The 14,719-nt window shown below is 43.5% G+C and overlaps 1 protein-coding gene across 8 annotated transcripts in view; it reads right to left on the minus strand.

Moving 5' to 3' along the window:
- The window catches only part of DGKK (diacylglycerol kinase kappa), a 524,126-nt gene that overhangs the window by 4,810 nt on the left and 504,597 nt on the right, over positions 1 to 14,719 (minus strand). For 5 of the 8 annotated variants that reach the window (XM_069211872.1, XM_069211873.1, XM_069211874.1 and 2 more), the window contains 2 exons: positions 13,098 to 13,206; positions 3,941 to 4,071 (listed from right to left, as the gene is read on the minus strand). In XM_069211872.1, coding sequence (XP_069067973.1) covers positions 3,941 to 4,071; positions 13,098 to 13,206 — 240 coding nt within the window. The remainder of the gene's footprint in view (positions 1 to 3,940; positions 4,072 to 13,097; positions 13,207 to 14,719) is intronic. The other 3 variants (XM_069211876.1, XM_069211875.1, XM_069211878.1) reach the window with 1 other exon arrangement.

Here is a 14,719-nt window from a genome sequence, read left to right on the forward strand (position 1 = left end):
TTTCCACAACTTGACGTGCCTGTAACAATAGCACAGTGCCACTATTGTCATGTAATAATAGAATAAAAGTAAATAGTTATCCGTCTTTTACTTAAAACCTCTGTTTCTGCCAGGTTTGAGATCTGCCCCCCCTACAACCTCAGCCATGGAAGGCGAATTTCCTGTCATAGATACACAGTGCAATTCTACTCCTGTGAAAAGGAATCGGACTGCCTGCCTGGCTCGAAGCCCTGCCTTCTGGTGTCTTTTCTGCAGACGTGAAGCAGTGGGCAAGATGATGGATCTGGGGCAACCAGAGGAGAAGTAGCGCCTAATCCTGCCATAGGCCTTATCTGTGCGCTGGGATATTCTTCTGAAAGCAATGCATTGCTATTCTCTGAGGCCCTCCACATCCTGGAAACACTGCCCTCGCTGCCCAACTTTCGACTCCACAACCATACCAAAGCCTGCAGGCTGGGTGTCCTTGTAATGGACGGTGAAAGCTCTACTTATTGTTTCTGCTGCCACCAAAGGTGTAGAACTGAAACATAAACAAGCATTGGCAAAGCCAAAAGGTCTATGCAAGAGCTATTGGCTTTGCCAATGTGCTTTAGGAGTTGCATAAAGTGGCATACACTGGAATGGCATAGAGTAGAGTGGGCTGGTGTAGGGTGCACTGGCAGAGAGTGTTGCAGAGTATAGTGGTACTGAATTCAGCGGCATATAATGCAGTGTCATGGAATGTAGGGATGTAGATTAGCATAGCAGAGTGCAGTGGTGCAGACTGGAGTGGCGCAGAGGTCAGTGCAGTGGTGTAGAGTTGAGTGGCATAGAGTGGTGCAGATGAGTGGCGTAGAGTTGAGTGATGCAGACAGCTGTGGCGCAGAGTAGAGTCAAATGTCAGAGTTCAGTGGCATAGAGTGCAGTGTAAAGACCAGTCGCATATAGTGCAGTGACGAAGAGTGGTGCAGAGTAGAATGGCATAGAGTTCAGTGTTGCAGAGTAGAGTGTCAAAGTGCATGAAGTGGCAAAGAGTGCAATGGCTTGGAGAAGAATGGTGTGGAGTGGTGCAGAGTAGAGGGGAGTGGCATAGAGTGAAGTATTCATGGTGAAGTAGCACAATGCCATTATAGATAACACATTTTCAATTGGAATGACCATTACATTTGCACAGATATACAGTTTTACTAATAAAACTATACAATGCACAGACAAAAGTGTGTGGATATTGCATCACCTAGTTTAATGATTTGTTTTGATCATATTAAAGTATTTGTTTCTAACATTCAGGAATAACAAAATAATGTGCTTCATTTGTGTGTTCATAATTCTGATATATTCTGAAATACTTACACAGTTCAATTTAAATGTTGTGTGCTAGAAAAAAAATCTTTCCTACCCTAGGTATCCAGCAAGATTGTCACATAAATCCTCTCACTTTGAAGTACGAGAAAGACAAGTAAACAAGCACCTTTGGAAGACGGAGCCTGACATTTGACCTCAGTCTTCAACTGCACAGCAAATGTGATGAAATAAGAACAAGATTTAAAGGCTCGTTAACAGAAAGCGAGTTTGTGGGAGAATACAAAAACCACGGTTTAGGCATGGGTTGGTGGGGGGGGCTGCAGGACAAACGGAACCTGAAGAGCCTAAAGGAAATAAAGCAGCTAAATGGAAAGAAAGTGTGAGTTACAAACCACAATGGTGGTTTGCATTCCTAGGTCAACTTTCTGGAAGTCCACAAGATGTCTAGCAAACCAGACAGCTGCACTGTCTGGTAGGCTGCAAGCTAAAAAAGTGGGACATTCACCTTCCACAGAACTCCCCCATTGTCCAAGATCAAGTGCGAGTATGATATCCTACCATTTTATTTGTACCATTTGAATACCTTCTGTGACTTTTAACCCTTTACCCTTTGTTTATAATATGAAAACACATAAGGGTGGTAAAGTAATGAAAAATAGACATAAATGAACTTCCTAGGTGTTACAAAATAACTAAGGAGGCATGGTTTCCAAGTTAATTGCTGAAACAAGAAAACTGGAACAACATAACCTCAGAAATTAGGCAGCACTTTATTTCCCAATCTTGAAAAAGCTCCTGAAGGGACATCCATTACAGAAACATGAACCGTGTGAGAAATCACTTGACATCTCAGGTTCCAGAGGATATTGCATCTTTGTCCTGTAAATAACATCTCATGTTCCAAAGGGATGGGCATCCTTGGCCTGTACATTTTCTTTTACTTCTGATCCTTCCACACAGAAATAGTAACTTACCTACTGGATATAAATGCCACAATCTTAACTGTTTGTCTACTTCCTCACAACTACTGAAAAGCCTCTAGACCACTACTCTTGTCTCCCATGCCAAATTATCTTCTTTGCATTGCATTATTTTTCATCTAAATATTTATGACAGTACATTATCCAACACCCCTGCCTCACACTACATGATTACACATGCTTAAAGTAATGCCATGCAACGATTCTTAACATTTTGACTTTGTGCACCCCCCACAGAATCACTACTGGAATCCAGAGACACAGGCAGTGAAATATTGTATTATTAGTTAAGAAACAAACAATATAAAAAATCGAAATTTGAAGATAGGAGCTTTTCTGTACTTGCAGTGCTTCCACAAATTAAGATAAGGATATCAACTCCGTTTTTACCTTCCTAAGTCGAATTCCTTCACATTTACAAAGCATATTGAATTTTCAATTTAGCTTTTTTGAAATTATTTTTATACTTTATTAATATGCTAACACTATGGAATGGGCACAAAGATGCCCACCGAAGCCCCAGCAACACCAATACACCCACTCCACAGGTAAACTACAGGAGGAGGGAGCCCATCCCAGATAAGTTGCAGGTAAATGTTTGTGTATGTGTGTGGTGTGCCATTGAGGGCCCCTTACATGGGGCCCCCTGCCTGGCACTGGGTATGTAGGGCTTGCTCAGGGGACACTGGTCCCCTGTGGTGGGCATTGAAGTGGTGGGCATGACTCCAGTCTAAACTTAGACAGGAGTCATTTTTGGGCTGCTGACAGCTACATAAGATACATGTACAAATAATTGATTTAAATGGTACAAAATGGTTTATTCTGAAATTCTGATGTGGATTTGGCCTGCCAGGAACAACACTGGACATCCCTGCTTTTGCCACAAATCCAGCCCCTTAGACTGCCAGACATGGTGTGTAGACAGAATATCAGAAACAGACAAAATATTTTGTCAAAAATATTGTGATGGTAAGTCTGTATACATTTGAAAGATTTTACTATATATAACTCCCCATATATGTACCTTGACGATACACATATATCTTCAAGCTACGTAGAGGTGAAGTTAAGCATAGTAAACTTATACTTACCGTCTTGATATTTCGCCCTCGATATTTTTGACACAATATTCTATCCACACAATATTTTTGTTTACAATATTCTGTCAGTTATCCGCTAGACCTGCTGTATGTCTGTATCAGGCTCCCATTTTTCCATTTTTATATGGCTTATATATTTTAATATGTTTGAGGGGGTCAATCAATCATAACCTACCCAGACTACTAAGGCCCATATTTATATTTTTAGCATCGCATTTGTGCTGCTTTTTGACGCAAAAACGGCGCAAACTTACAAAATACAATTGTATTTTGCAAGTTTGTGCCGCTTTTGCGTCAAAAAATGGCGCAAATGCGGCGCTAAAAAAGTATAAATATGGGCCTAAGTGTCTTTATCCTCCTTATTCTCAAGATGTTAACAAGTTTCCAAAAACATGGACCGTTGCTGATGTGCAATTTAAACGGTAAGCAGAAACAGCTTTTGTAGACTATTGGTAGCTAGGTTTGATGATGTAAGACATGGGGTATCCTGGAAGGTAAGAGTTTGGATGAAGGCATGGGGTGGAGGCAAGCTCTACAAATGGAGGCAGGGGGTGAGAGAGTAGAGAGACGAAGTACCTTCAAGTCTCTTCTTTCCAGCAGTACCAGCTCTGAGCCCTGGATGTCGTGACGGGTAAAAATATCTTTGTATTCCCCTAAACCGAGGGCATCCAGCCAGGCCGCCACTTCCTCAGTGCCCCACTTATCCACTAGCAAAACAAAAGGGAGACGGAAAGGAGACTGAGAGAAAGAAACAGAAGTAGAAACTAAAGCAACACACAACAGAGCAAGCAGCAAAGCATGATGAAATAAGAAAGTAAGGAACACAAGCACACACATAAATATATATGATTATATATATTTTCAGGATATACGAATGTTGACAATGGCAGGTGAAAGATAGGATACAGTATTTACCCTTAACTCAAAAATCTAAGGCTACAGCGTTTACCCTTAACTTAAAAGTCTGTGTGAAAATGTTAAATTAAGAAAGCTTTATTTGTATACATTCTACGTGATATGTTCAAGCATTATAAGGTAGAATTTTGCTGTTTTTCTTTTCATTTTAAACAACTGATTTTACAACAAATTCACATCTTTTGAACATCAAACCTATTTTTTTCTACATTTAAGTATTTTAATTTTTTTTCACTATATACTCACTTGGTAGTCATTATCCTATTTGGAAATTATGGGTGTGGCAGCATAGATCGTATCCTCATTTCCCAAAGACAAATCTACCTTTTCCAAGTTAATCTTTGAGTGAACTGGCTGTAATGCCTCATTTTTACAAACAGTAAATTCTACAGTGTTTCTGTTAATCTCTTTTCGAGAGAAAGTACTAACATTATGGGGGTTATTACAACTTTGGAGGAGGTGTTAATCCGTCCCAAAAGTGACGGTAAACTGACAGATATACCACCAGCCGTATTACGAGTTCCATTGGATATAATGGACTCGTAATACGGCTGGTGGTATATCCGTCACTTTACCGTCACTTTTGGGATGGATTAACACCTCCTCCAAAGTTGTAATAACCCCCTATATGTCTAAAAATTTGGCATTCAAATCAATTTTGGAAGGCTAAATTTCCCCATGCCTAAAATTTTGGGAGTTAATGACAAAATATGGAAGTCAGCAGTCAGTGGTTAGTTAAGGGGAACCACATTTGACCATAGTTGTTCAATACTGATGGTAATACAGAAGGCAGACCTGTTTATGAAATGTATGAGTTCCAATTTGAAGACAGGAAGTGAGGTGCTATGATTCCTTTGGGCTTCTGTTGAGTACATTCTGCCACGGGGTCATTGTCATGACTCTTGAAGCACAAACTGTTGAAAGGTTGTGGGAATTACAGTTGTTTTATCAATAATTTTAACTATGCTTTACTGCTTTTAGAATTTTCCCATGAGTCTTTAGTGGACTGGTCTTTGTCCCAGTTGAAAATGAATTAAAAAAAAGTTAATACCCTTGCGAGCTTTAGAATAAACGAAGAACATTGCTCATTATTGAAAGTGTACGACTGTATATCAGAGACTGAATTAGTACATAGAGATTGCAATCTTATTTAGAATTATTGCAAGAACATAATGTTAGTAGAGCAATATTCTTGTTACGGTCATTGGGTCTTTTATTAAGAGTTTCTATAGGGTGATGGGTGGGGTTTACCCTATCAGCATTAAACTCGCCAACTCGCTGCTAATAGTATAAAATATTTTAATCATGAGTTTTGTGACTGTTCAGCTTTAAAGTCACAGTGCAGATGGTATGTATGTTATTTTAACGGCTTAATATAAAATCACTATATTTGTAATGTTACGCTGTCTCTTCCTAAACAGCAAATTCGTTTCTATATTTTTAATTTTTTACAACTTTTTCTGAACCTACGTGAATTTTCCTTTGCATGTGAAAATGTTTCTTACATTTTTATTGTGCTTAGTTAAATATCTGTTGAGGTCATTATCAGTAAAGTGAACTTAAATGAACTGTGGACAAAATTTGGAGGGAAGCCATTACACAGAGAAAAAGGATGTCTGTCAGTTTTAGAATATTTCTGATGCTCCATACCTGGAAGTCAGTTAATACAGTGTAATGTAAGGCAGTTTTAGATTTTATGGCCCAGGGGTCTACTATTGTTTGTATGAGAACATTCTGAAGTGCTCAGCTGGAGCACCCTTGACAAGTGAAGGATGATCCTACATGTCTGGTGCCCACTGTCCCCTACTGCATACACTGAATGTAACACTGTCATCAATGTTCATACCTTGTCCCTATATTTTCAAATGGAAAAGGACAGTAAGATACAACAGCTGTGCATGTTTTGTTTATCTGTTTGTTAAAGGTACACAAATAATAACAACACTCAACAAATGTTTTTCACACAAACAAATGAATACGAAAAATAAAGGATTTTTTTCTAAAACACCGAACTCCACTGGCCTTCCTGGGTATAAAATATGAAAAAGGCTTGCATATTTCTACTTACAGAATTGGAAGATATAAAGATGTAATTTCCTGTGCCTCCCTTCCTCCTAGAAAAAAGTCCTACTTCTCTTTCCATGGTTCGTATATATGATTAGAACAGGCATGTTTCAAACCGAAACTCTCTGTGTAGATTTTAACATGTTGTTATCACTTATGCCAAATGTCCCGTATCTGGCTTACTACAAATGTCTCACAGCATCAAGAATTCTACGGAACGTGTGTTTGCATTGGCTTAGTGACTTCCACACAGTATAGCAAATGCATTATCAGATTGTATTGCAGCATTCCTACTTCTGCAGAAGTGCTTCACTACTTTAGAGAGGGATTGTAAACTATTATGGTTTAAAAAAAGAATGTCCTGTTGATGGCAGTGTCCTAAGTGTTATGAGCCACTCCTTTCCCCCAGTGTGGATGTCTGAGCAGGAAGACACCTTCCTGGCTGTGTAGTTTCGTACGCATGAGCACAAAACTCTAAGCTGATCTTCTGCGTCATAGCATTACTCATGGTAAGTGAGTGAGCCCTTCATGCCAAAAGTGCCTCCGCAATACAGCACTATACTACATGTGCACTGTATCCCCAGGAACCAACTGCGGCACAAGGAAGAACACCAGAAATCCCTGTGGAAGCTCCTTGATTGAGGGAAGAAAAGCAAGATGAAAAGAGCACACAAGAAACCATAGAGACCACTCTGCTAATGACCGTGATCTCTGCCCCCCAGCAAAACATAAATCCCCCAAAAGTCATAGGCCCTCATTATGAACACGGCGGTTTTCACTGCCGTGTTCAGGCTGGCGGTCTTTCTATCGACCGCCAGCCCCCCTGGGACACTGCCGGCCGTATTACAAACATTCTGCTGGGCCGGCGGGCGGAAACATGGAGCTGCCATCAATGCCTCTGTGCGGTGGGTGCAGCTGCACCCGTCACGCAGATCACTGCCCGTAAATCGGGCAGCGACCTGCGTGACAGGGCACTGCACAGGGGCATAATGTAGTGTAGGGTTACTTTGCGCTACTTTGTAAATTTTGGGGTGGCAATTTTGGCATCGTTGGACCACATTAGCGTAAACAATGATGCTAATGTGGCGCAAGGAGATGCTAGGGGCTCTTAAATGTGCCCCTTAATCTTAATCTTCAGACGCTGGGGTTTAATTTCTAAATAGGTACTCTGAACAACTTTCTTTATCAACAAATAGCTTTCAATCACAGTTTGTGTGTGTATCTCATAACCAAAGAAGATAACTGTGCTGAGAAGGGAGGTTAGCTGTGCTACGGCCCGACTAACACACGTTAGGTGAGGTTAAGATGTGGATATCTGCCTCAAAGATAAGGGTCGTCAATAACAATAAATCATCTCTGAAAAGGATGCTGACAAGCAAGGACATACACCCAGTCCCTTATGCTGCAGTGTCAAAATGAAGAGGGTAGGAAATGTGCCCTTTCACTGTCACATGAAGCAAGGGCATACATAGAACCTGGAGCCCTTGGGCCGCAGGGGTGGTGGGCACAACTGTACAGGGAACCCCACACTCAGCCCAAGACTAATGAATAGATATGAGATATGGGGGACTCGGCATGGGTTTCGTACTAGAAGGGGACCCTTCCAGTAGAAAATACTGAGCATAGATTTACATTAACACTTTTCCCTCACAGTAAACATGCTGTACAGTGCAGCACACATGCAATTTGTGAAAAGTTAGTAGAAATAAAAATATTTCTCCTTATTAACGCCTGCCACGAAGAGGAATTATTGTTGATGGAAAGACTTGTTGACAGTAGAAAAGTCTTTGTGTCAAAAACCATGGCCTAGATTTAAGAGGGCCTAATGCCATTCCAATGCCACATTAGTATCAATATTTTTACGTTAATGTGGCGTTGGAAGTCCAAAAACGCCACATCATATTTACAAAGTGGCACAATGCATGCATTGCACCACTTTGTTACCCATTGCGCCACATTATGCCTGCACCAGGCATAATGTATGTAAAGGGAGTGTTCCAGATAGGGAGGGCCAAAAAAGTGGGGCAAAGAAATCCAAAAGATTTATTTGTGTAATTTATTCCAAGATTTATAACGCCTGCTCAGAGCAAGCGTTAAAAGGGGGCTCCCATTGGTTTCAATGGGTCTCTGGGTGCTTTGCAGGATTAGCGTCAAAATTTGCGCTAGTCCTGCAAAGCGCCGAACCAGCGTAAAAAATTATGACGTTAGTTCCGTAACTACCGCCATGGTGAGGCATATTTTAAATACAAGCACACATGGTGGCGTTAGTGGGGTGCTAAGGGGCCCAAGAGAAGTAGCGCCACTTTTCATAAATCTGCCCCTTTGAGTGGTAGCACTGGATCGAGCATGTACCGCCAATGGGACGTCCCCTTAACTCAAATTAGTGCAAACCACTATTTTCAATATTTTTATGGCTACTTTCCAGCGCACAGAAAGTTTTGTGCCACAAATTAAATACTTTATCAACACCTTGCATGGGGTTGTATCGCTTTTTGTGACTTTACACTGGAACAAAGTGTTGATAAATCTGCCCCACAGTGTTAAATTGCAGGTGTCTGCCATGTATACCACGTGGTTCAGTACAGTTAAGATGGTGAATTCTACACAGATATGTTCACAGGTTTTGCATCTCCTTCCGTTTCATAGTCATACCCCGTTGCTTAAATGTTCGTATTCAAATGGAAGTGTACCTGTGGCAAGGGTCTGTGCAAGGTTTTTCTGCAGCTTGAAGCCAATTAAAGAAGAGTGTCAATATTGTATGTATCCGATTTCCAAATGTTCTCTATTTTAGTTCTTAAGAGAAATTAGGTACTGGACGATGCCAACATTTTGCCAAGATCACACACTGCGATCATATGAGGACTCTAGGACGACGCAGTAGGTACCCAGGATCCAGCCGCAGAGACGATGAGGTACCCAGCTCACTTGGTTGTATCAGTATTCTGGCAATTCATTGAAATGCAGCATCATCTCCAGCCCCCGCCTTCTTCAGGAGTAACCATGGCTACAAGAATGTTTCCCAATCGGTCTGACAGGCTAGAAACTGGTGACCTTTTACCCTGACCTCAAGACAGAAACTTACCCAGAGACATGACAGCAATGTAGGACTTCCTTATCGCTGCTAATCTTGGCCTTCTGACAGCAATGCAGCTCACCATCACTTCTGGCAGCAGCACCACTCATCCTGACCCTGGCAGCAGTGCTATGCACTCTGACCCCTGGAAGAAAGTCACTTTGCTGTGACCTCGATGCAGCAATGCTGCCCACCATGTCCTTCTGACAACAAAACCCCTCAAGTAAAGCATTATTTCTCACCATAACGTGACTACAGCAGAGCCAATCACCCTGACCTCCAAGAAGCAGTCCTGCTGACCCTTACGTCTGACAGCAACGCTACTCAACTCGGACTCCTGGCACAATTATACCCTCTCCCTGCCGTCTAAGGCAATGGATTTTTGAGAAGATTAAAATCCCCCCCACCCCCCACTTGTACCATACCTCTAATCACACAAGCATGTGAAGGGACTAAAACTGACCCTCCTTAGAAAAGCTCCCTTCCATCCATCTAACAATTCATCCTTTAACTCATGTAAACGCTTCAATCCATCTGCCCATTTCATCCATCCACACGTACCTCCATCCTTTCACTCATCCACCTATCAATACATCCATGTTTCCACCTTTCCATCCAATCATTCATCCATCCATCCTTTCACCCTTCTCATCTGTTCATTCTTTACCCTTCTAGGCAGTTACCCTTTCATCTATAAATAATTTCACTCTTCCATCCATCCTTCTACCCTTCCATCTATCCACTCTTTCAACTTCCACCCATTCATTCTTTCACCCCTCCCTTCACCTTACATCCCACAGTTTACTGCTTCTTTCTTATCCCCTTCAAGCTTCTGTCCTTCCACTCATCTTTTCTCATCCTCTTTTCATCCCTATTTCTATCTGCCCATCTTTTGTCTTTATTCCTTACATTTCTTTTCTTAACGTCCATCTGCTCACTTTTGTATTTAAACCCATCTGTGTTTTGTCCTGTTGTCATCATTTCTCCTCCCTTTGCTGTACAGTTCTGCCACCTCCCACACCCCTGCCATGGTGTCCCTAACAGTATTGGTTATACGCATCCCCTGCAGACCTGAAGACACAAAAGTCTCAACCAACTGAACTTTTAGTGGCATCCGCATCACCAGCCCTTGGGCCCAGTGGAAAGCGCTACTCACTGTGACCTCTGGCACCAGTACTACTCACTGTGACCTCTGGCAGCAGTGCTACTCACTGTGACCTCTGGAAGCAGTGCTACTCACTGTGACCTCTGGAAGCAGTGCTACTCACTGTGAACTCTAGAAGCAGAGCTACTCACTGTGAACTCCAGAAGCAGAGCTACTCACTGTGAGCTCTAGCAGCAGTGCTACTCACTGTGGAAGCAGTGCTACTCACTGTGAACTCTAGAAGCAGTGCTAGTCATTGTGAGCTCTGGCAGCAGTGCTACTCACTGTGACCTCTGGCACCAGTACTACTCACTGTGATCTCTGGCAGCAGTGCTACTCACTGTGACCTCTGGAAGCAGTGCTACTCACTGTGAACTCTAGCAGCAGTGCTACTCACTGTGAACTCTAGCAGCAGTGCTAGTCATTGTGAGCTCTGGCAGCAGTATTACTCACTGTGGCCTCTGGAAGCAGTGCTATTCACTGTGACCTCCAGCAGCAGTGCTACTCACTGTGACCTTTAGCAGCAGTGCTACTCAGTGACCTCTAGCAGCAGTACTACTCACTGTGACCTTTACCAGCAGTGCTACTCACTGTGCCCTCTGGCTGCAGTACTATTCACTGTAACCTCTGGCACCAGTGCTACTCACTGTGACCTCCAGCAGCAGTGCTACTCACTGTGACCTTTAGCAGCAGTGCTACTCAGTGACCTCTAGCAGCAGTACTACTCACTGTGACCTTTACCAGCAGTGCTACTCACTGTGGCCTCTGGCTGCAGTACTATTCACTGTAACCTCTGGCACCAGTGCTACTCACTGTGACCTCTGGCAGCAGTGCTACCCACTGTTGTCTAGCAGCCGTGTTACTCAACGTCGTCTAGCAGCCGTGTTACTCAGAAGTGCTACTCCTCACTGTGACCTCTACAGCACTGCTACTCACTGTGACCTCTGGTAGCACTACTGCTCACTGTGACCTCTGGCATCAGTACTACTAACTGTGACCTCTAGCAGCAGTACTACTCACTGTGGCATCTGGCAACAATACTCTTGAATGCAACCTGTGGTAGCAGCACTGCTCACTGTGACCTCTGGCACCAGTACTACTCACTGCGGGCTCTGGTAGAAAAACTAATAACTGTAACCTTAGGCAGCAGTACTACTCACTGTGGGCACTGGCCGGGCAGCAGTACTACTCACTGTGACCTCTAGCAGCAGTACTACTCACTGTGACCTCTGGCAGCAGTGCTACTCACTGTGACCTTTGGAAGCAGTGCTACTCACTGTGACCTCTGGCAGCAGTACTACTCACTGTGACCTCTGGCAGCAGTGCTACTCACTACGACCTCTGGCAGCAGTGCTACTCACTGTGACCTCTAGAAGCAGTACTACTCACTGTAGCCTCTGGCAGCAGTACTACTCACTGTGACCTTTACCAGCAGTGCTACTCACTGTGACCTTTACCAGCAGTGCTACTCACTGTGACCTCTGGCAGCAGTACTACTCACTGTAACCTTTGGAAGCAGTGCTACTCACTGTGACCTCTGGCACCAGTACTACTCACTACGACCTCTGGCAGCAGTGCTACCCACTACGACCTCTGGCAGCAGTGCTACTCACTGTGACCTCTGGCAGCAGTGCTACTCACTGTGACCTCTAGCAGCAGTGCTACTCACTGTGACCTCTGGCAGCAGTACTACTCACTGTGATCTATGCCAGCAGTACTAATCACTGTGACCTCTAGCAGCAGTACTACTCACTGTGACCTCTGGCAGCAATACTATTGAATGCAACCTGTGGCAGCAGCACTGCTCACTGTGACCTCTGGCACCAGTACTACTCACTGCGGGCTCTGGTAGAACTACTAATAACTGTAACCTTAGGCAGCAGTACTAGTCACTGTGACCTCTAGCAGCAGTACTAGTCACTGTGACCTCTAGCAGCAGTACTACTCACTGTAACCTCTGGCAGCAGTACTACTCACTGTGACCTCTGGCAGCAGTACTACTCACTGTAACCTCTGGCAGCAGTACTACTCACTGTGGGCTCTGGCAGCAGTACTACTCACTGTGGCCTCTGGCAGCAGTACTAATCACCGTGACCTCTGGCATCAGTACTAATCACCGTGACCTTTAGCAGCAGTGCTACTCACTGTAACCTCTGGCAGCAGTACTACTCACTGTGGGCTCTGACAGCAGTACTACTCACTGTGACCTCTGGCAGTAGTACTAATCACCGTGACCTCTGGCATCAGTACTAATCACTGTGACCTTTAGCAGCAGTGCTACTCACTGTAACCTCTGGCAGCAGTACTACTCACTGTAACCTCTGGCAGCAGTACTACTCACTGTGACCTATGACAGCAGTTCTACTCACTGTGCCCTATGACAGCAGTGCTACTCACGGTGATCTCTGGCAGCAGTACTACTCACTGTGACCTCTGGAAGCAGTGCTACTCACTGTGACCTATGACACCAGTACTAATCACCGTGACCTCTAGCAGCAGTACTACTCACTGTAACCTCTGGCAGCAGTACTACTCACCTGATAAAGAGCCGCTGGACTTCTGCTTCTGAAACTTCTCTTTCTCTTTCTTGGGCTTTTGGATCATTTTGAGTTTAAAGCTGCCTTTGTTTCCACCCCTGTGGTTGTCCTGAGTAACAAGTAAAGAAAACAGTACAGCATGGGTCCTAGTGTGACATCCTCAAACAACAAATACAATCTGAGATGTGAATACCCAAGTTTTGCATTATTCATGAAGAAAGAAAAGGTGTGAACACCCCCAACAGACCATCATTCCACCTCTCAGAAACTGCTTCTCAGGCCAAGCAAATTCGCTGAATGACACTTTGTCATCTGTGTGAGGGTCTCAAAATATTTAAAGAAATGCAACAGAATGGTTACTGACCAGTTTTGCAGGCTGGAGAGTTTCCTGGATTGACATGCTGTGCATTATGCTACCATCTAGTGGTTGGGTCCAGAATTTTCCCTTTCTTCTTTTTTTTCTTTTTGGCGTCATCGACCACCATTTGGTGCTTAGTCTGGCCCCTCTGTGATGTCAGATGGTGCCCCAGAAGTTCCTGTGGGTGGTAGCCACCTTCGGATTCACTTTCCGTTCTCTTTTTTTTAACAGTTTGTTTTTATATACACAAGACTTCTTTCCCTCCTGTTCTCATTTACGGGGAGGTGGGTGGGATGTGAATCCAGAAAACGCTTCAGGCTACAAAACTACTCGTAGTGGTAAGTAACCATTTCGTTTTGCAGCATGAATCCTTTTCTGGATTCACATGCTGTGCATTAGATTGTGTAGAGGTTTCCCCTTCCTTGGGTTGATTGGGGTGAAATGATGAGCTTGCAAACAGGTGCTGTAGTACTTGAGCTTCTTTACGCATGTGAATGTCCACACAATAATGCCTTGTGAATGTGTGTGGGGAGGTCCATGTTGCTGTTATGGGCACATTTGCAATGAATGCTAGTGTTGCACCAATTGTTCTTGTTGAGTGTGCTTTAGGGCAGAGAGGTAGGCGTCTGCCAGTCGATGTGTAGCATGTTTGGATTGTCTCCACAATCCATTGTGCAATAGTTCACTTTGTGATGGGTGACCCCCTTACTGGATTTGGCATATGAAACAAACAGTTGGTTCCCTTTATGGAACTGTTTGGTCTCCTCTAGGCAGTATATTAGTGCGCTTCTCACATCAAGGGTATGTAATGTCCTTTCCAATTGTGTCTGTAGATTCATTAAAAAAAACTGGCAACTGGATGGTTAGCTTAATGTGGAAGTTGCTCACCACCTTAGGTAGGAATTGAGGATTTGTTCTGAGGACTACCTTGTCCTTGTGAATTTGCATGTATGGTTCGTGTGATGTTAGCGCTTGAATCTCGCTTACTCTTCGTAGCGACGTGATTGCTATCAGAAAAGCAGTTTTGAATGTGGTAAACCAGAGTTCTGCTTTGTGCATTGGATCAAAGGGTTTTGTCATCAACTGCTTCAATACAGTGTTCAAGTCCACATCGGGGCTGCGCTTTTCTTAGGGGGCATTTCTTTTGAATCCCTCCAGGAACATTTTTATAACAGGTGTTGTGAAAAAACTTGTACATAAAGCTCCCCTGGTGTAGGCCTTGATTGCTGCCAAGTGTACCTTGAGAGAAGAGTAGTTGATTCCG

This window comes from Pleurodeles waltl, chromosome 10 (genome assembly GCF_031143425.1).
Source record: "Pleurodeles waltl isolate 20211129_DDA chromosome 10, aPleWal1.hap1.20221129, whole genome shotgun sequence".
Lineage (NCBI taxonomy): Eukaryota > Metazoa > Chordata > Amphibia > Caudata > Salamandridae > Pleurodeles > Pleurodeles waltl.